We start from the raw sequence: 23,679 nt of genomic DNA, 5'->3' as shown, positions 1-23,679 counted from the left end.
AGAAGAGAGGAAGAAAGATGGCAGAAAGTATTGTAAATTGTGGCTACAGAAGCATAGATTTAGAGGTAGAATGGACCTAAAGAGTATAATTCCATCATTTTACAAAAGAATAAACTGAGGATCATAGAGGTCAAGTGGCTTGCTGAAGGTCACACAAGAAGTGCAGAGCTGAGATTTGAACCCAGGTCTCTTCTGACTTGACTCCAAATCCAGTAATTTCTATTATTAATTAAGAAACATCTGGTATTGCGAAATATCTGTAATTCCATTGTTTTATTTAATTTCTTGTGTATATATGATTTTTCTGTGTTTTGAAGGATGTATTTAGGAACTTCAAAAACATAACAATTTCCCAGTTTTAAAAAGATGACATGATATTTCTTTAGAACTTTTGCTACACAAATGCAAAATGTAATCTTGGATTCATAATCAATTTTTAGGAATGAATTGATTTTACAATGCTATTTCTGAAGACATGTAAATTCTAAGATGCCCACTAAAAGTGGCAACGTATACTGGTATTATCATCTGCATATAAGTTTCTGTGTAAATATGAAAAAGGAGAAAACTTTTAAAAAATCTATAGTCAAAAACATTTCATTTTAGGTACTGTGAAATTTAAGTCATTGCTATTATGTCTGCTTTTCTTTTAGAAAATTCTCACCATAAGTGTTCTTGCATAGTGTTTACAACTGCTATGAAATTATCTTTTAAAAACTTCTGTACTTTTATTAATGAAAAACTCTTTCACATAAAATTTACCTTGTCCTTGAAGATGAGAAATATCCAGGCCTTCCTTCAAGCGAATAACCACTACTCCATACTGGATGTCAAAGGCATCACTGCAAATAGGGTAAAATTATAAAAATAAAATACTGGTATAGTTTCCTGACTTGTTAAATCACAAACCTGGGATGGATGTTTTTCAAAATTCTCTTTAGTTCAAAACATTCAGATTCATGTGGGTGCATGTATAATCTGACTTCTCTACTCTTTCGAGAGTACCATTACCTTTCAGTCACCCAGCGTTACAATTTTGGAGTCATCCTTGACTCTTTATTGCATATATACAAAATCAGTTACTGAATTTTAGTTATTTCTGTAATCTCTGTAAGATTGCTGACATCCATTCCCCATTTTTTTTTACATACAATATATCTTATTAATATACGTGTTTCTAGTTCTCAACAATCACTTCCATAAGTTTTAAATTTTCTCCCGCTCCCTCCCTTAGATGGCATATAATCTTATATGGGTTCTACACATACATTCTTATTAAACACATTTTCACCTTAGTCATGCTGCATAGCAGAATTAAAATGAATGAGAGAAACCATGAGAAAAAACCAAAACAAAACATAACACAATGGAAAACAGTCTGCTTCATTCTGTGTTCTGATTCTATAGTTCTTCTTTGGATGTGAATGGCATTTTGCATCAAGAGTTCTTTGGGACAGCGCAGCGCGGTCAGCGCGGCAGGGCGGAGGGGACCAGAGGAGCCCGAGAGTGGCGGGCGAGACCAGCGGAGCAGGAGATAAGCCAGGCCGAGCCGGTGAGAGCCGCTGAGTGCCAGACATCAGTGCAGCAGCCCTTGAAATCTTCAGCCTGAAGACGGACTCCGGTGGGTCACTACCTGAACTTCCAGGAACTGGGATGGCAGAGTGATCAGTAAGTGCTCTCTCCTCCCCCCTGATGACCGTGAGGGAACCATAAAATTCTTCCCCAGATTAATCCTGGATCAGCGGGAACAGCAGAAGGGGGCGGGTGGTCTCATAACACCAGAGGCTGGAAAAGTGGCAAAGGGGGATTCTTCCTACTGTGGTGGAGGCGATCTGGAGGGACAGACGACCCAGGGCAGAGAAAATTCGCACTGAGACCCAGGCAAGCCTCAGAGCCGGGAGACGAGCCCCAGGAGGGGCGGGAACACGCGTTAGCTTCTAGGCGTGCCCCAGCCCTCCAGGGGAAAAGGGAAGACAATAGGGAAGCTGGGACCACCATCCCCTGACCTTGCCTTTGCCTCAAGTCAGCTGAGGAGATATCCTGAGACCAGACCACACCTCCCACACACCTAACAAGCTAACCCCAGGGTTGATCTGGGAAACAAAAAAGAGTTCTTTGGGAATGTTTTAGGTCCTTGCAGTGCTATGAAGGCCTAAGTATATCAGAAATAGTCCTCGAATACTGTGGCTGTTACTGTGTACAATGTTCTCCTGGTTCTGCTCATTTCACTCAGCATCAGATCATATAAGTCTTTCTAGGTTTTTCTGAAGTGCGCCTATTCATCATTTCTTAGAGCACAATAGTATTCCATTGCATTCATATACCACAACTTGTACAGTTATTCCACAACTGATGGGCATCCCCTTGATTTCCAGTTCTTGGCCACTGCAAAAAGAGCTGCTACAAATATTTTTGTACATGTAGGACTTTTCCCCATTTTTATAATCTCTTTGATTTTTATGATCGTAGAAGCAATATTGCTGGGTCAAAGAGTATGCACATTTTTACACCCCTTTGGGCATAGTTCCAAATTGCTCTCCAGAATGGTTGGATCAGCTCACAGCTCCACCAACAATGAATTAGTGTTCCTACTCTCTCACATCTTCTCCAACATTATCATCTTCCTGTTTTGTCAATATTAGCCACTCTGACAGGTGTAATGTGGTACCTCAGAGTTGTTTTGATTTGCATCTCTCTAATTAATAAAGATTTAGAATATTTTTTCACATGACTATAGATAGCTTTAAGTTCTTCCTCTGAAAACTGCCTGTTCATATCCTTTGACCATTTATCAACTGGGGAATGACTTGTATTCTTGTAAATTTGACCCAGTCCTCTATATATTTTAGAAATGAGGCCTTTATCACAGACACTAGTTGTAAAAATTCTTTCCCAGTTTTCTGCTTTCCTCCTAATCTTGGCTGCATCATTCATTCCCTTCTTGTCACTCACACAATCACCGCTTAAGATCTGGCCTCGTCCCACAGTACCAGTACCCCCTTGCTATTATAATAGCTTCCTATTTGGTCCTTCTGCCTCAACTCTTTTCCTACTCCAATCCATCTTCCACTCAGCTGCCAAAGTGATTTTCCTAAAACATTGGTAGGTCTGACCATGTAACCCTTCTACTCAATAGCTCAGTGACTCCCTATAACCCTACAATCAGATACATGCTCCTTTCTTTGGTACTAGTACAGGTCAGTTCTTTCTCTTCAACTTAAAGAGTTTTTTAGAATGTAAGTTCTCTCAAAAGTAGGAACTATTATTCTGTGTGTTTGTATCATTTGCTGCATTCCTGACAGTGTTGGATAGGGCACTGAAAAATTAAATTATTGGCCCAGGGGTCACACAAATTGTTGGAGGTAGCACTCAAACCCAGGTTCTTTTGGCTTTTTGTTGAAGCCAGCTTTCTGATTCTCCAAGTCATCTTTCTAAATTTCTGTGAAAGTGAAGTAAAAGTTGACATGCGAGGTTAAGGGTTTTATAATTAGCCACTTGCTTGGGCTTCTAGGTATCTGCTGCTATTCCTCCTACATTGTATTTAGGATGAAGGACATAAATTAGCAATTTTACTCCTCCTCAACCTTTTTAGGCCACTAGGTAGCACAACGGATAGAATGCTGGGCCTGGAGTCAGGAAGACTTGAGCTCAAACCTAGTCCCAGGGACTTACTAGCTTTGTGACCCTGGTCTGCTTCAGCTTCCTCAACTGTAAAAATTAAGATAATAGCATGCACCTCACAAGGCTGTTACTGGGATTAAATGAGATAACATCTGTAAAACAGCACAGCATCTGGCACATTGTAAGAGCTTAATAAAACCATTTTCTATCCCCTTCTCCTCAATTTTATACCTGAAAAGTGCAAAAGAGAAGAGATTCTACCATTTAGGCTAAAAACCCAAAGGCTGAATTGAATGAATCCTGTAATTTACAGTAGAAATAGATGAATGTTTGTAAAAATATTAGAAATCAATCAACAAATTTCTACTACGTGCCAAATACTATGCCAAGAGTTAGGGATACAATGGGAAATTGAGACAGTTCTTGCTTTCAATACACATTCTACATGCTCACAGAAAAATATGTACAACATATGGGAAAAATAATACATAATGAGAGGGCAACAGTAACAACTGTAGGAACCAGGAAAGGCCTCTTGAAGGAGGACTGTACTTGAACTGAATTTTGGTGAAAGCTGCAGCTTCCAGGAGACAGATAAGAAAGGAGAACAGACTGTTTTGGAGCAACACTCCAGCTAATGTACAAGGGATCAGTGTGCATCATTGCCTGGAGCCAGATTATGAAGGGCACTCCACAAAGCTAAGGATGACACAAAAATTATTAGTAAACTACCAGACCTCATATTCAATAGGTGTGAATGGTTAAAAAAACAGATACACAAATAGCCTGACAGGAAGCAGACAAATGGACCAAATGTCTACAAAATAGTCCATTCCATGTGACTCTGTGAATAGATGATTTGAGAATAGTATTTTTTAGACCAGACCTATTGGTGTTGCGAGCTCCCAGTTTCCCTCTTACCAAGGTAGACTGGAACGTGCTCTGCAACTTAACATCTTAGAGAGATACCTAGGGCACAGAGAGGTTAGTACAGCGGTCACATGCCAATATTTGTCAGAAGAGGAATTCGAGCTCTCTATTTACTTAAACCATGTTGTATACTGTGCTTTACATAACAATGACAGTTCCCAAATAGACCTCTTAACAGACAAGGTACTAAAACAAAAATCGTGTACTCACTGAAAAATATTAATATATGTATCCACATCCCTCATATCAGTTTGTAGCCAATCTTTCTTAAATCCAAGGACAAGTGTATTTGGTTTCATTCGACCAAGACCAGCAGCCTAAAATACAAGATAAAACTGAAGGAAATAGATCTTGAAATTAATTTATACAAATGAAAAACCTATTACATCACTTTGTCTCCTTTGCCTCCCATCTCATCTGCAAAATGATCAGTTTGTTTTTGCACTCTCAATTTCTCATTCTACCTACAGCTACTGTAAAAGTTCAGGTTAAAATCACCTAGATTCTAGTTTGGCAACTTTCAATCTCTCCCTATTCCAGTTAATTCACAGAAGGGCTAAAAATATTTTTCACAAAAAAAAGATGGGCATTCTCTTGTACTATATATTTCAAACTTTCTAACTCTTCTGTCTGTTCCTAAATGCCTTGTAACTACCTCGGATTTTCCCCCACCTCTTTTTTTTAAAAAAAAAGAGGTGGGGGAAAATCCGAGGTAGTTACAAACTAATTCCATTTCTCATTATTCCCCAGAATGCCAGTTACAGTTAATCAAACCTGCTTGTTACCTGTTCTGTTAAAATGATTTTCTCATTCTCATCTCCACTCCTTAGCATTTCCACTTGCATACTTTCCTTACTCACTGCTCTTTCATATTTCTCACTTCCTTCAAAATGTAGTTGAAAACTCACTTATTCTAGTAAGTATGCTCTAACGAACCCCTTTTCACTCTGGCTCTTCCTTTATCATGACGCAAAGGGCTAAAAAAACATGCCCTTAGATCCGTTCCTGGGTCTTTCAATAGATACCTATTTAATCTCAGGAAATCTTATCTTCAGTTTCTTCATCTGTAAAATGGGGATATTATCTCTACCCTGCTTTATAGTAGTGGTGTATGGAACAGATGAAATATTAAACTGCATAGTGCTTCCAACTTTCAAAATGGAAAGTAGGGTACTTTGCATTATTTAAGTTGTATGTTCTGTAGTCTAGAGACTCTACTCTAGTGGAGATCATTATGATAAAAAGATAGCTTTGCACACAGCCTATGTTCTAGAAATGTTATAGATTTTAAATATTTATATTCTGGAAAATGGCTAAAATAATTGTCAGATCTCTTTAAAAGGATTGTTTCAAAATAGCAAGGTCTGGCACTTTGAAATACCTGCCTATTCAAAATAGCTGCACTGACTTTGTCGGTCATACACTGCACTGCCTCTGCCATAATCTGGGCAAATCCTTGCTTTATCCACTTAATCTTTCCTGTGCAGGCTGCTAGTCTGATTTCATGATTAGCCAGGGCTCTCACTGAGGAAGCCTGGTAGCTTCAGGGCTTGATTTAAATCAGTACAATATCATGTGAAAAATGGAAACATCTAGAAAACTTTATCTTTTCCCTTTGGATTCTGCAATATACTCCATGACACAGGTATAAGTCTACCTTAATATCAATATTTATGATAATCAATGAAGAAAAATATCTCCACGTATTAGTCAAGGAATATGCTTGAACAACACTTTGTTGGAGGAAGGTATTTATGAGGTATATTTTAATGAAACAGAAGTATCTTGTATTTTTTTTACCATTTTCTGCTAATAAGTGCAAGCTTATTATTATTACTATTATTATTATTATTCTTAGCAAGTCTGCTGTTTTGAGTGGGACAAAGAATCAAGGACAAAGGAAGAATAGAAGTATGTTTCAGTAAGTACCCAGATGAGATAAGTTTGTAGCAGATCTGGTTAGCACAGCTGCATGATTTTTATTTAACCTTTACTACATAAAGTTTAGTATGCCTCTATGAATTCTAACTCTCATATTACAATATATTGTAAAATATCTTGCCTTTCCCTCCTGATACTCACCTCATGAATATCCATTCTTTTAGATAATAAATATGACCTAAAATTATGTTAGCCAAAACAATAATTAAACATTAAATTATTTTCACTTGCTGCCTTAGAAATGAGAATGGGATTTTTGGAATGATTTAGCCTGCTCACATATTTTTCAGAGGCTGTGTAGATAAGCACAAACACATATGCCTTTCTTTTCTCTTTATGTATTTTCCTGTAGCAAGCAGAGGCTTTTGAAACAATTCTACTGACTCTTCAAAAAAAGCAGAAGCAATTCCAACTCCTTTACCACCAGATTAAGTCCTCAGTATCATGCCCCAGAAAACAAGGGTTTGTTCAAAAACTGAAATGGTACATTTCAATTTAAATGGAATGAACAAGCAAAGAAATCTAAAGTGACTAAAGTGGGGTCTGACTTTATTTATTGTTACACAAAGGGCTGGCTGACTTGACAGGCACAGCTGACCAACAGGAGGAGAAAGCGTAGTGAGCTCTGATAGAGGACAGTGCTGGCTGAGACCAGTTCTAATCTTGTCAGTAGAAAAGGGATATTTTATAAAATGTAATTTTAAGTAATAATGATCAATATGAAACTGGCTGGTATTCTGGGTCATTTAAGAGAGACATTAACCTTTGTTATATCAGGTGAACCATGCCATTATAGGCTTAATTCTTGACTTCTCCTCCTCAATGAGGGATTCTGACTTCACCTTCTGAGCCACCTGCATTTTGTAATGAAAAAGTTCAAAATTTGGAATCATGCACTTGAATTCTTATCTCAGCTCTGCTACTACGCAGTTATGGGATTCTCAGGGCAAGTTTTTAATTAACTCTCTTCTGGGTTGCAATTTCTCCATTTAAAAAAAGATGAGGTTAGACTAGACAATCGTTAAGATCCATTCTTGGTCTTCAATTCTACAAGATCGATTTCATCATCCTGAATAAGATGGTTGTAATTAGCAGAAAGCCACACTCTAACAAAGTACTGTGGGTAGATATTCAATTCCTTTTGAAAAGTCATAACATAATTTACCTGCATTAAGTACTGTGTACCATCTCTCAAATCATCGGCATGTACTGGGGCATAAAAAGCCTTCATTTTGTTTTTAATAAGCCAACGCTGGTATTTTGCTTGATCAATAGATATCTCCTTCATGGCTTGACGGCGAGGACCCTTTAAAAATAAAAAACCATTATGAATATTTTTATTCAGGTATTTTTTTTAATTTTCATTTTCATAAAGAAATTAGACTTTTAAAGAACACTTCAGGGTTATATTTTTATAAAAATGAAAATCCATCACAAATCTACTAGGAAAAGCCTCGATCTGAAGCAAAATATCCACAGAAAATATGACAATTGAGGCTAAAATGAACCGAAGGGAAAGGATGAAGCTTTCATGTTGTCTTCCATGCTCCTAGTAGAAATAAAATGAGGACTCAGGGAAAAAAAAAATCACAAAGAGATAATGAAATATGAGGAAAAACCTGAACTGATGATTAAGAAGTTTAAATGTTAAATAGTGGACAGAAGGAACTTGAATCAACCTAATAACGAGACTGAAATAGATGGGAATGTGGCAAAGAGTAATGTGTGACTTTCTGGTTAATAATCAACACAATGTAAGTCTAAATTGTCATGAACCATCTACCATAAATACCTCTTTTTTCCTTCTTCAGAATTTCCTTCAAAGGATAAAAGGAGAGGAGGAGGAAGGAGATTAGCTTTTCTAAATATTTTTTTCAAATAAATAACTGTTCTCAACTATTATAATGCTTTTAGATAATTGACAGCAAACAGACATTGGTCTGAATATAGATCAGACTTTCCACCAACCTGTGGCTTGTATAATACCTACCCATAACTTACGATCATGTTATTTTTCACTCTGTGTGTGTACACATATTTCCTTTTTAAAGGGATCTCAGTTTAGGAGTATGGCCTGTATATGGACTTTACAACAGATTAAATCTAAGTAAAACCAAAACGAGTATGGGAAAAAAAAATAACCTATAACCATCAAGGATTCATAAAATCAAGAAACTAAAATGAATTTTTCACAAATGTAAAAACGCTTGTTACACAGAAACAGAGCAGACCTACACTTAACCATTCCACTCACAAGTTCTTTGAGATTTGCTGATCAGTTTGGGGACAAGGACCAACAACAGGAAGATGAATCCAGGAGTAAAAAAGCTATTGTTATTCCCTGTACTGCAGTATTCCATAATCCATCCCCTAGAACTAACTTTCCTAACAGAGAGAGAGAGAGAGTGAGAACACTTTTATTTGACCCAGGAAGAAAAAAATGTACCTTATATCTTGGGATAAAAAATTTTTACAAAAAAATTTAGGTTTTGATCTAAACTCTTCATTTAGGCTTACTCTTATGCACAGTAGCAGTTCTCAAGTAACTTTTATTCCTGAAGTTAGGTAACTTTGTTTCCCAAACAACTTCAGAAACAAACGAGATTAGTCCTACACTGACTGAAAAACAAAACAAAACAAAAAACCGACAAACATATACAAAATACCCCAAACATAGCAAGCATCTATGGCCAAGAAGAATAAAAAAAAATCTCCCAAAGTTTCCATATGCATGGAGATTCTACAGAACTTTATTTGTTAATATTTCCTTACTCTCTGTCTCAAATTGAATTGAAAACTATGATTTAAATAATTTACATTAACCATAAATTATATTAGTGGAAAAGGGGACCACTCATTCAAAGTCACATCGAAGCTATTACAAGATATTAAGAAAACATCATCCTGCAAAATGCTAAGAGTAGACCAATTAGTTTATTGCTGTGTTAAATGAGTTGTTGACATTTCTTCAATTTGATTGTCTTTATAAATGGCTTAAGAACAATACCGTAGCTCAAACTAGCTGACTGAGGGCACCTCAATCAATTAGCATCCAGCACTTCCTGTTCCTGTCTAGTTTCCTTATATTTAACAATTAATATATCTAGACTCTCTTCTTTGGCCTTTGACAGAACCATGACATCTGAATAATCTGTCAGCTTCTAGAAATAACACCACTTCCAATAATTATTTCAGCCACGACTGGGGTCTGGATGCGGATTTGGAATGGAAGGCAATTTATCAGATACTTAACTGTAATTCAAAGATCAAGGAGAACTGTTTCAGTGAATAAAGGTGGCAGCTGAGGCTACCAGCTGCCAGTATTACATAGTTAAAATCCGAGGCACAATATTGTACAGTGAGTCAGGTACAGGATACCCAGGTTTGCCAGAGCAGTTTCATGAGGAAGTGGGTAATAACAGTGACTAGCAAGAATAACAAAGGACTGAGGCTCTTATTTTTAACAAATAATGGAAGCAAGGAGAATTCTGCAGTCATATACATGGAGTGCATGATATTTATTTTTGGATTTCTCCATCATGCCTTCATGCCCCAGGAAATTCATCATTATCCTGGCAAGACTGAATTAGTCTTGGTTGGAGAGCAAAGCCATAATCTCTAAAATTTCCATTTAAGAAGGGTCTCCCCCTCAACTGCACTGCCTTAGGATCCTCCCACTGCTCCTTTTCAGCTTCCTTCTGCAGGTGGTTAAGATGATTATAAACTCCTTGAGGGCAGGGACTGACTTTCCTTTGAATTTTGAATTTGTGTCCCAGGTGCTTAGCACAGTGCTTGGCACATAGTAGGTCTTCTTCACCAAGGAAGGACAAACACACGCTGACTGACCATAAGCTAGTCACTTTCCTAGAAGTGGAGGTGAAGACGCCCTAAGAAAAGCTTCTCCACTATGTAGATTATAAGGGAGAATGAAGTGTTCTGTTGGAAGATAATAAGGACTTCAATATCAGAACTGAGAAAAATATCTACAGGGGTTCAAGAGAATCCTTATCTATAGAGAGTAGAAGATGGTAACCAGAAAAAAAAAAGGCAGTTAAGAAGGATTGAACACTTTGGAGTTAAATAACAGACATGAAGCTCTTCCCAAAGAGGGGAGCATTAAACGTTCTGAAATAAAGGAAGAGACATAATTTAAGGTAACAAATTTTACTTTAAAGAAATAATAACTATAAAACACATTTACCTTTGATAATATTTAATATAAATTTTAGACTTTAATAAGGGCCAAAGTTTGAATTAAGAAGAGTCTGGACCTAATGGTCTCCTTTGTTTAGAGGATGCCTACACCTTGGGTTGTGAATAAACAATTTCAAAGGCCTGTTTAGGACAGGATGTCTGCAATCTGGGTGATGGGACTTTTCCTTACCTTGAATCACAAAGGCATGCTATGGAAGGAAGATGCCCATAGCCTGGGATCACAAAACCTAATTACAATGTGAGAACTCCTTTCTCATGGCAAAATGTACTTAAGACAGTCAATTTCTGTACTAAGTCAGCCAGTTCCGATCCTGGCTCCAAAGCGCTATGTAACTATTATCTTTATGGGGAACTGATTAATTAATTAAATCATAAAATGTATGCATTTAGCCTGTTGCCTTTTCTTGAACCAAGTTTTCAGGTCAACACCTTATAAGGACATTTCACTTCTAATAAGTCATTATAAAATATCACAGTAAACAATGGGAAAAAATTTGTAACACAGGAAAAAAATGAACACTTACCATATGTACATGACCACAGACCATCAAACCAACATTTTTTGTAAAAGCATGAACAAGATGAAGCAAAGCTGGACGTGAGTTTGGAGAACCTGTCATAACAAGACACTGAGGCCTAATGTAAGATTAAAAAAGAAAAACAAAAATTAGAAAATCTTGGGTTTTCTGTATCAATTACTGGCATGATCTTATTTTCAGATGCTTTCTGTAAGATGTAATAACATCTCTGCACTGTCCTCCTGAAGGCCACAGTATGGGACTAGCTCTTGTGTGATCCCTTTATAACAAGGTCTTTCATATGGAAATCCCTTCTGATGGAGCATAACTGTAGCCACTTTATGTTCAAACTAGGTTTTTCTTTGTTTCAGACTGGGAACAATTTTGATCAAATAAAAAAGAGGCACAGTGATTCTACCACATGAGCAATGCTTAAGGCTCAGAGAAAGATTATTTTTCCATTTCAACTTTAATTTTCAATTCTGATACATTAAATACTAAAATTAAACATGATCTTCTGTCTACAAAAACAAGCTGAAGAAAAGATTCAGAAATCTGACTTGTATTCATGTTCCTAAGTATGGATTTCTTCTAACTCATCAAAAAATGTTTTTGTTTTTGCATTTTCAGTGAAAATGCCCAGGTGACTTTAAGATCTGGAATTAAATGGAGGTAAACTAACAAAAAAAAAAAAAGCAAAGAAAAAAAGTCTGACTTAGTAACTGAACTGATTAACATATGAAAAGAAGAATTATCTTATCACTTAGTACATGCTAAGTACAAACATAAAATCAGTACAAGTGCAAGGGTTTTGCTAGTTTCCTAGTAAATGTGTTGAATTGGTAAATTTACTAAAGACTAACTTTTGTACAAGGAACGTCACTAAGTGTAGTGTTGGTGTGGCTTTCAATTCTTTATGGTTACACACCACATGAATACATACATACACACATATACACACAATGTCCAAAAAGGTACAATAATAAAAAATGACATTTATATGGCAAAATTGTTTTACTCAACATATACAGTCTCATTTAACCTTAAAAAAAAAAAAAACCTTCTGAAGTACTACGGGTGGTAATGCTCTTATTTTACAGATGAAAAAACTGAGGCTTGGGAAGCTTAGTGATTTGCCTAAGGTCATGTAGCTAGTTAAGAGGGGATATGAATCCAGGTCTCAACTGACTCTAACTCCAGTGATCTTCCCACTACAACATCCAGTGGCAACATACTGTTTGTTGATGGCCAATAAATGAATCAACAAGCATTTATTAAGCATTTCCTATACGCAAAGCATTATACTGAGTGCTGGGAATATATAGACAACAATAAATTTAATCTTAAAAAGATTTACATTTTATCAAGATGAGACAATGAGGGTTGAAGGCGGGGAGGTAGGTAAGAAAAGGTTTCATGTACGATGAGGTAGCTCTTGAGATGAGATTTAAGAGAAATCAATGATTTTGAGAAGCAGAGATGAGAAGAAAGGGCCTACCAGGTATGAAAGACAAAGGGGCAGAGAGGAAATGGAATGTCACATATGAGAACACCAAGTAATAAGTCAATGTAGCTGGACCATCGAGTGTGGGGAGGGCAGTGATATATAAAAAGACTGAAAAAGGAGGAAGGGATCAGGTTGGGAAGAGTTTTAAATGACAGACAAAATAGATCATATAAAAAAATAAAAGTGAGCCAGTGGTATTTACTGAATAAGGGAGTAACAAAGAACTTTAAGAAATTCATTTTGGAGTGACTTATTTCTTTGAGAAAGACCAAATAAAACTATTTCAGCAGTCCAGGGTGAGAAGTGATGAGGGTCTGAATTAGGGTCATGGAAGCAGTGTGAACAGAGAAAGTGGGGAAATGGTATATAGACAGAGACAAGACTAGGCAACTGACTGGATGTGTGGTAAGAGTGAGGAGTCAAGAGCAACACTGAGGTTGGGAACCTGGATGACTAGAAGGATGTGGTGCAGTAATAGAGAAGTTTGGAAGAGAGGTGGCCTGGAGAGGGAGTGAAGAGTTCCGTTTCAGAGATACTGAGTTTGAGATGTCAATTTTAAAACTGACAACAGGCAACTTGGTAGGAGAGTGTAGCGAGAGAGGGGAGGATTCTGGACAGAGACCCAGATGTTGATGTAGACAATGATCTAGTAAAGGAGACTAGGAAAGAATGGTCAGACAGGAGAACCAAGAGAGAGCAGTGTAGCAAAAAAGCAGAGGGTCATCATTGAGAAGAGGCATTTGTATATGGCAATTAAGATATCACTGGTATTTTTTGAAAATGGCAGTTTCAGTTAAAGAGGAGGTTGAAAGCCAGCCTGCAGAGATCTGAAACAGAGGAAAGAACTGAAGGCATGAAGTAGAGATGGCTTTTTAAACTACATATATTGTCTCCTACCCCTTTCTAATTGCTCAAGGTCTGATTTGTCTTAGATGTCACCTTGTAGAAATTTGCCTTAAGAGTTCTCTTCCTTGCTTGGAAACAGAGATGCCTTACAGTGTCCTTAACACATAATATGCTTCCCCTGCCTTCTTTACTTTGCCTAGAACTCTCCTCATTCTTGGCTCTCCTGGATAGGGACCCCTTTGACCCTTGTAACATAACTTATCAGCATATTAAGTTAAAAGGAGATTTTCTAAGAGGAACAGCAGGCCTTTTGAATACAACTACCATGTATTTGTACTGAATATTTTATGTTGTACACTTGAAAGCCCTCTTAACTATAATGCTAGAAAGACCTCAGAGAACTACTAGCTCAAACCCCTAATTTGACACATGAGGAAACCAAATACCCAGTGCCACTATCCTGGTAGAGGCCCTCATCACCTCACACCTAGATTTCTACAGCAGTCTGCTCGTTTATTTTCCTCCCTTGACTCCCAATCAAGTCTCTCCTTACTCCCATCTATCTTCCATTCCAATGTTAAACTGATACTGATCTTCCTAAAACACAGGTTTGACTATGCTACCCCTCCCCTACTTCCCAGCTAATCAATAAATTCCAGTGGTTCTCCATCACTTCCAGGATCAAATATATAATCCCCCATTGGCATTCAAAGCTTTTAATAACCTCACCTAGCCCCAATCCTCACTACCTTTCTAGTCTTCTTGCACTTTACTTAGGGCAATCTCCCATGTACTTTACAGATCCAGTAACATGGGTTTCCTTGCTGTTCCTTGAACAAGACACTTTCTCTCTCTGGACTCCATGTATTCCAGTGGCTGTCCCCTACCTTTGAACCCTCTCCCGAAATGAAATCCATATATGATACGGATATGGCTTCCTTTAAGTCCCTGTTGAAATTCCACCTTCTAAAGAAAGTCTTTCTCAACCCTCTTCCTTGTGATTATCTCCAATTTATCCTGTTACTTTGATTGCACACAGTTGTTTGCATGCTGTCTCCCCTATTTGACTATGAGCTCTTTGATTGCAGAGACTATTTTTTTGCCTTTTTTTATAGCCTTAGTCCTTAGCACAGTGTCTACCAGATTACCATGCCTAATATATGTTTCCTAATTACTAGCTGAATGAGGATCATACAACTAGTTAGTGAGTGGAAGAGCCAGGATTCTTTCTCTTCTGACTCAGTTCAGCTTGGGTCTCCTACATCACCCCAGAAACTCTCTCTAGTTCAGTCTCCTCCCTAGATAGAACAACACAGGTGCTCTGATTCTAAACATAATCAATTATTTCATTCTTAATTTAAGTTTCAGTTCATTTGAAATAACTGGTTCAAGTACAAAAATGATCCTCCCCTAAAACACCATGCATTCTGATTACCCCTTCCCTCAATCTGTCCTCCCTTCTATCACATCCCTCCATTCCCTTATCTCCAATTTCTCTCTTTTCTTGTATGGCAAGATAGATTTCTATACCCCATTACCTGTATTTCTTATTTCCCAGTTTTATGCAAAAACAATTCTCAACATTTGTTCCTAAAACTTTGAGTTCCAACTTCTCACCCTTCCTCCATCCCCATTATCACCACTGAGAAGGCAAGCAATTCAATATAGGCTATATATGTGTAGTTTTGCAAAAGACTTCCATAACAGTCATGTTGTATAAGACTGACTATATTTCCCTCCATCCTATCCTGCCCCCCATTTATTTTATTCTCTCTTTTGACCTTGTCCCTCCACAAGTGTTTACTTCTAATTACTCCCTCCTCCCATTTGCCCTCCCTTCTATCATCCCCTTCTCCCCTACTTTCCTGTAGTGTAAGATAGATTTTTCATACCAAATTGAGTGAGCATGTTATTCCCTCCTTAAGCCAAATATGATGAGAGTAAGTTTCACTTACCTCCTCCCTTTTCTCCTCCATTGAGAAAGCTTTTTCTTGCCTCTTTTAATTAGCTATTCTTAATGGAATGAGCTGTATCAAGGGGTGATAGACTCCCCACCAACACAGATTTTCAAGCAGATGCTAGATAACTATTTGTCCGGTGTGGTGTAGTAGGGATTCCTTTCTAGTAGGACCAGCTGCAGCACTGCCCAGCAATGGGTGAACAAGACCCAGTGGTCTTGGATTTTGTTTCATAACAACACCCCATTCAGACTGTAAGCATCATAATTCATCTACCTCTCCACTACTACCTATATGGTTAGCAAACAACCACTACCTGTTAATCTCCCTATACTACTTATCTATCTGAGAGCAAAGTATTCTGAACCTCTACACCATGTTCTCTCATACCCTGCTCCTTAACTCTACCCTATCTATGTTCAACTCCAATCCTGCTTAGTCCTTTCATCATACCCTTTAATATTCCCATTCTATAATGAACAAACTTCTATCTTGTCTCCTACTCTAACTTCACTTTCTCAGACAATTACATCAGTTACCTCCACTTAGCCTCCACCCTGGAAGATTTCTGTGCTTTGGCTTCACTGGTCAGTTCACCCAAAATGTCCATTTTAAGGTAAGTGCTCAGGCCAGCCATGTTCAAAACATGACAGGCTCTATTCCTGACTCTATCGGTTTCTTTCTCTACCATCTTTGTTCCATCCCACTTTACTTTCCACTTCCTTTTACGTGTTAGCTTTCCTTCAGGGCAGGGACTGTTTTTATTTTTACTTATTCCCAGCACTTGGCATAGTACCTGGAATATAGTGAGTAATAAATGCTTATTTATTTGACTTTCTGACTTTTCTCTCTTCCTAATCTAGATTAATTAACCAATTCATTTTAATTTTGCCTTCCTCAAACAGTGAATCCCTCATTCCTTTGTCCTACCACTCATCCCTTGGAAAATCAACCCCTCATAATCACTACCACCATTTACCTCTTCATGTTCTGGTCTTCCCCTTCCAGCTTGATTTTTTTGTTTTGTTTAGTTTTTAATTAAAGGGGCCAACCCTTAACTCACTTCTTAAAAAGGAGAGGCCTATTCTCTGAATGGACAGTATCTCACTTTAAGTAAGAACCTGAAAAGGTCTTGGCCTAAAAGGGCAAGGGTCTCCCATTGTATCCTGGGCCATCTCCAGTCATCCTGATGAATACCTCCAGATGGCTCAGGAGGAGAAAGTGAGGCTAAGGCTGGTGACCCTGTACAGCCCTCCCTCACTCAAATCAAAGTCAACTGTAAATCATGTCATCATTTCCCTGATGTCATGATCCACTTTGAAAATGAAGGACAAACACAACAACTGAATGTATAAGGAGGAAGTCACAGAACTGTGGTGAATGGGTACTATATATTCAGGTTATTTAACTTGTTTTGGACTGCCACTGCAAAAAAAAAGCAATCTTTTTATTTTTTCCTAATTGATTTTATAAACCCTTTTTTCTCCTCAGCCTCCCACACTTCTCTTCAAACTTCTTGCTTTAAATGAGAAAACTGAGGCCAGTTGCTGAGTTCCCTGTTCCTTTTCTCTTTACTCAAAACTCTCTTACATCAAGTCATTCTGTCTTCTTTTTCCCTAGTCTGACACTGAAAAGGCTCTTCCCTTTTGCAAAGCCAACCACTTTACAAGAACCCTTCATTTCATCCCTTCCTGGATCTTCCCTAACGGACAGCTCTATCAATTATCTTTTCCCACCCTTCATCTTCAACTTTTCCATTTATTTCTATTGATTCCTTTCTCATTTTCTTAAAACATGCCAGTCTTTACCAAACTTCAAACAAAACCCCCAAACTTGGATATTCATTTAAAAGCCAAGTCTAATTCTTCCCCTCCTCCTATTTTTATCCTTCTTTATCTCTCTACTGCATGTAACATTATTGGCCACCCTTATCCCTTCCTGGACATTCTTTTTTCTCTAGATTGTTTTGTGAGATTACTATCCCCTGGTTCTGTGTACTTGACTACTCCAATCTAGTTTCATTTGCTGGCTTATCATCTAGATTAAACCCTTAACAGTGAGTTTCCTCCAAAGTGATACACCCTGAATCCTCTTTCTCCCACACCTCATTCGATGGGTTTAATTTTCAACTCTAGGCAGGTAACTCACAGAAATCTGTATTCAGCCCCAAGTTTCTCCCATATACCCAACAGCCTATTGGAGATATTGCACTCAAAATGGCTGTGATGGAGACTTCTCAAACTCAACACATCCAAAATAGAAAGCTCTTTATCTTTCCTCTAAAACTCTCCAGTTCTGTCAAAGGCACCATCATATTTCCTGTTTCCAAGGTTCATAACCCAGACATCATCTTGTATCCCACATCCCACATATCAAATGAGTTGCTAAATCTTGTTATTTCTACCTCTACAAGATCTCCTACATCTGACTGCTGTCTTTTTACACAATTACCACCTCAGCACTTGTCATCTAAAAATTATAGCAAGCTCCCTGCCTCAAGCCTCTTACCAGAACTAACAAAGTGACTTGCCTTAAGTACAGGTACTTATATTCTTCAATATCTAGTTCAAATGCCTTCTGTAATATTCCCGGTCAACTGTCATCCCCAAAAGACTTTGTTTATATTTCTTCAATGTATTTATTTTATATCAAAATTATGTGTATATATGTCATATCATTTTACTCCATCACAAGCTCTGCCTTATTTTCTCTTATTTAATCTCTGTATCGTTGCTGACATACAGTAAAGTGCTTGGTATATTCAATTCAAATCACAAATAAAAATTAAGCACTATTACATTTATGGCACTGTGCTAGCTGGCTTTTAAAGTACAAAGCAAAAAAGAAACAAAAAAACTAGTTCCTACTGCCAAGGAGCAACTAGAACCCAGGCCTTCTAATTAACAGTTGCACCAAAACACTTGAATGCTAATTTTCAAATTCAGTGAAAAAAAGTGATTTCAAAGAGTACCTGGATTTGAATTCTGATTTGCCACTTACTACCTGTGTGACCTTGGCCAAGTCACTTGATCCCTATGGGGATCTACCCATTTTCTCATCTGACTACAATCCATTTGAACCTAGTTTAATGTTAAGAACACACTACAGATTTCTGTATCATTGGGATCAGTCATCAGTATTTGTGGTACTGAACCACAGCAGGAATAAAAAAGGTATAAAAGAAATGGTCAAGTCTGTATAAAATTATTTTTTAAATTCCCTGATATCAATAGGCTGTTTTTATAACTAATTTTAAAGTACAGGCAGAAAAATTATTTTTTTAAAGGATTAAAAATTACTTAGAAGAATTTTTAAAGAGATGTTTCTCATATCATGACACATATTTTCAAATCAATAGGAACCTTTCAAGAAAAGCATGTGTGATTCTGTCATCTGTTTAAGCATAAAATAACAGATTTTAATATTAAAAATAAGCAGCGTTTAACAGTAAATGAAAGAAAGTTGGTGGTGAAAGAAATAAAGGAATAAAACATGAAAATGTAATGTATAAGTTTCTAGAAGACATCTGAAGAAAAGAATGAAAAATACATAAAGTAACATAATCATATAAATTTTTTAAAAAGACAGTTCACCTGAGATTTTAAAACCAATCAACAAGATTTTAAGATTTCAACCATGACTTAAGTAGAGATCTGGGGTTGCATAATTTAAAAAATAACTATTCTATGATCTGACTTTTAAAAAAGAAAGTCACAAGCCTAATTTGAGACTAACGTAGACATTAATATTGTATTTCTAGCATTTCTTTATAATGTTTCGGTAAGTAAATCTAAGTTATTAGAAGCAGCAACAAGAACAGTGCTAAATAAGGATATAAAGAGACTTAAAATCAGTGACAGCAGTAAAGAGGTTATAATAAGCTCCTACCAAAATGAAATGTACTTAATAAGGATTATTAATCAACAAAAAACAAAGTACATGCTCCCTTCCAAACCTATGACTCTAAATTTGAATTAAGGCAACCAATACTTATCCCTGCCTACATACATATTCCCCAAATCCCAGTTACACTGCTGTGATAAAAGCAATTACACGAGAAAAGTTTTGTTCACTTGTATTCACTTATATCCAATTCTTCTTATCCCCATTTTGGGTTTTCTTGGCAATGATACTGAAGGGGTTTGAGATTTCCTTTTAGAGTTCATTTTACAGATAAATAAACAGGCAAATAGGGTTAAGTGACTTGCCCAGGGTCACACAGAAAATATACGTCAGGACAGATGTGAATTCAGAAAGATGAGTTTTCCTGACTCCAGGTCTGATACTCTATCCACTGTGCTACTTAGCTGTTCCAAGAAAAGTTTCAGTCATATCTAAAGCAAGAAACAATCACAAACGAATGTAGCAATACAGGCACTATAAACTTAGCAGCGGGTGGTGATAACTCAAAGTTATAATGAAAGGACTGTTTATAAATTATTGTCAAGTTTCTATCTTCAGGAAGTCTTCAAATAATAGAGATGGTGACCCTTATAACAAATGCCTATTAGGTGGCTATTGCCAACATTTCGTAAAGAGAGAAGTGACAAGAAAATTAGGTTAACTTCTGATTTAATTTATAATTATTGCTAGGTTAACTGACTCTGTCTCTAAGACTTTTAACCAAAGTGATGAGAAAACTATATTGCTGCTCACAAGAAATGATGACGACCAAAGGCTATTAAAAAAAAACCCAACCACTTTCATTATAGTAATAGCAAAGAGCTGCTGGGGGTCAGAACGAATCTCTATATGCCATCTTATAGTTTACCTGAAATTCTTCACATGGTCTTCTACACCAGAAAGACGAATCGAGTGCTGCAATGCACTCAGATATGTCAGGGCTTGTGTGGAAGATCCCCAGTTCACATCTGCAGGAAGATACAATATTGTCAATTGTTACTAATCTAACCAAGGGTTGTGGGGGGGAATGCTTTTCAAATTTTAATTGCTTTTTGTTTAAATCTTTCACTAAAAATCTTACTTGGATGCCTCATCGTGGCATGGGGGTAACCCTATTCTACTGAAGCTTAGAGTACACCCACAAAGTTTAAGCTCTCAAGTCCTACCACAATGGAAAGCATTCAAGTATGGATCAAGTGAAAGGCTGTGTCTGTTGGTGGCTTACCATCCAAATTAAGTTTTCTGAGGTTCACAAACAGATGGCTGGCCACCAAAGACTGTATTTTTTGAGGGGGAAGGAAATGTGTGTCTCAGCAAATACATGAAGACTGTCTACCAATGCATGGGGTACCAGTACCAAGGGAAAGAAGATTCACACCCATGAAACCACAGACACATATGTTCATATGCAGGTACATGTATGTATATGTGTATGCATATATGTACATACATATAGTTGTAAGTATGTGGTGAAGTCAACTCAAAAAAGGTATTTTCATTTAGATAAATGAAGACTATCTTATTGTTTTAAAGCTATAATGGTTTCATTGGCAATTTGGATTTCAAAGTATATTAAGGAGTGTTCTAGATGTTCATTCATTTCTACTGTTTTGATAATGTGATTTTTAAGAGATTCCTGTGAAAATAACCACAGCTTGGTAATTTAAACTATGTAAGTGATGAATATTTTAAAGATTAACCACCAAAGAAAGCAGACCTTAGAGAACTGCTGATAAATGTAGTCTTTTATTTTAGAGTCACTATCCTTATCTAGATCTCTATTTTATGTCTGGACTACTGTAACAGCCTCTTAGTTCTATTTCTAGTTCTGCCACTAGTGTCTCCTCCCTATCTATTCCTGTTTTTACATAATTGTCAAAAAAATCTGTCTAAGAGGAATAGGGACTAGATCTGTGATTCCAAGACAACTGGGTGAGGAAACCTCTCCCCGCTGTCCCAAGGCAGGCCAGCAGTTTCTAGCCGGTCTTAGAGACAAATACTACTGAAAACTGCAAATATTACTGTCTTGCTCAGGGTCACAAAATCAGTGTGAATTAGAGTTTGGACTGGAATCCTGGCCAATTTTCTTGACACAGGACACCTGCCTCTGCTGCAATCAAATGCATTTTAAAATATGAATATTCATTAACACTCATTCTTCTTTTGAAAAACCTGGCACTAGCTACGAGCAAATAGATTATCAGAAAGCTTCTATCACTGAATCCCTTCAAACCTATTCTTTTTTACCCAATTCAGTCCCTGCATCCTACCCAGGTCAGCCCCTCCCTCTCCACAGATTTGGTTCTATATTTTTGTTCTCACAACATTCTTATTTGAAATGCCAATCTGCTGTTTCTTCACCAACAGATATCTATGACTGTTTTTGAGATCTGGCTCAAGCTTAACTTTTCCCAATCAGTAACTATCTACTTTTCTAAGGATTTCTAAGTTGCATGCCTTTAGAATTTAATTATAAAGTTTAAACTACTTGATAATGTTTTTAATATGATCTTATAATTGCTTCTTATTTATTGTTTGTGTATCCTCAACTACTCAGCTCAAAGAGGCTGTGGCTTCCTTTAGAAATGCAATAATGTCTAGTTTGGTAATGGGCACAAAGTAGGCACTCAATAAATGCCTGTTCAGCTGAATCAGCCAGTTGACTCGTGCTATAGCTGTTATACTATACTACTTCCAGCTTTAAGCCTTAAAAAGAAACTTCAATAGCTGATTTTGGTAAGACAAGTTAAAATATTACCAGATTACATTATCTTCTAGAAATAAGATTAGCTTAAATGTCATTTTGAGTAAATGGATAAAATGAGAGCATTGGTAATTGAATTTAAAATAGCTTTCTTACCAAAATGGTTAAAAATGAAGTGTTCTTATTTGTATATTAAGCATAAACTTATCTTTGAATGCAAAGCAAATACATGTAAATGATGATCCTAAGCATAAAATAACAATACTTATAACAATATTTCAGTCTAAAAGTATTTATCATACAACTCACTGACCTGGTTTTTTGTAGGTAACATAAATGTACAATCCAAGAACTATGACATATGTTAACAATGCAGCCCACCAATTAATGACAAACATCACTATGCAACAGAGAATTGCCCCAATAAGTGAAATCCACATGTTATAATACTTGAAAGCAGGACGCCAACCTAACAAAAAAATAAAGGTAAGGTCACATTACTGCACGTTTACATGAGTTCCCATTCTGTAAAGCTTACTTTAAAAAAAACTATTTGTGCTCTTATAGCACTTTCCAATGACTCACCCTGCCCTCCCCAGTGAAAAAATCAAGGCATATTTGACAGCATATGTCCCATTCAACACCCATAATTCACCTCTTTTCTATTTAAAGGAGGGTCATATGTTTCATCACTTGAGGTTGAGTAGGGGAAGAGGTAGAGGAAATAAGTATTTACATAGCACCTACTATGTGTCAGGTATTATGCTAAGCACTTTGAACAATTATCTCATTTGATCCTCACAACAAATCTGAGAAGTAGATGTTATTATTATTACTATTTTACAGTTAGGAAAACTAAGGCAAACAGAAGTTAAATAATTTGTTCAAACAGCAAAAACCTTTTGAGGTTAGATCTGAACTCAGGTTTTCTTCACTTCAGGACCAGAACACTATCTACTGAGGCCCCTTTGGAGTCAAGATTTAGAAACGTATTAGGTAACCAAGTAACCTATCATGGGAAAGTATGGAGCAAGAAGTACATTTACCTCCCTCACCTGGAAAAGTGTTAAAACAAAGAAGATTCAACAATTAAAGAAATATCTACTATTATAAAAAACCATGAAATCATATCACTAGAGGTCTACCTTCTGCATGTCCAATACTGCATGTCCAATAATGTGCACATTACTGATTTTGTTATTTTATTTTAAATGATGGAAATACCCATGGCAAACATATATGTAACCTAATCAACATACAAAATATATATTTCAAAGGAAAATATAAAAATGGACGATTCAAATAATTTCAACATCCATGCTAATAAAATGGCAGGCTATTTCTATACAAAATCTTTAATTTGGAAAAGATCACCAATTTATAATTCAACTAGTATCTGTTTTATAACATAGCTATATATAGGTATATTTATATATATATTATATATATTTATAGCTATTAGATTTTAAAGGTGACAAAGACATGAACAACACAGTATTTTAAACAATATTTTACAAGTAAAAATTAAAATATATT

At 36.7% G+C, this 23,679-nt stretch overlaps 1 protein-coding gene across 1 annotated transcript in view; it reads right to left on the bottom strand.

Moving 5' to 3' along the window:
- The window catches only part of SLC12A2 (solute carrier family 12 member 2), a 134,862-nt gene that overhangs the window by 18,821 nt on the left and 92,362 nt on the right, over positions 1-23,679 (bottom strand). Inside the window, exons 14-19 of the mRNA XM_072597420.1 lie at positions 22,457-22,612; positions 20,308-20,407; positions 11,232-11,343; positions 7,658-7,798; positions 4,762-4,868; positions 763-842 (exon numbers count right to left, since the gene is read on the bottom strand). Of these exons, the coding sequence (XP_072453521.1) occupies positions 763-842; positions 4,762-4,868; positions 7,658-7,798; positions 11,232-11,343; positions 20,308-20,407; positions 22,457-22,612 (696 nt within the window). The remainder of the gene's footprint in view (positions 1-762; positions 843-4,761; positions 4,869-7,657; positions 7,799-11,231; positions 11,344-20,307; positions 20,408-22,456; positions 22,613-23,679) is intronic.

Source organism: Notamacropus eugenii, chromosome 3 (assembly GCF_028372415.1).
Source record: "Notamacropus eugenii isolate mMacEug1 chromosome 3, mMacEug1.pri_v2, whole genome shotgun sequence".
Classification (NCBI taxonomy): Eukaryota; Metazoa; Chordata; class Mammalia; order Diprotodontia; family Macropodidae; genus Notamacropus; species Notamacropus eugenii.
The sequence above is the reverse complement of the archived record's forward strand: the minus strand, read 5'-3'. Positions and strand labels throughout refer to the sequence as shown.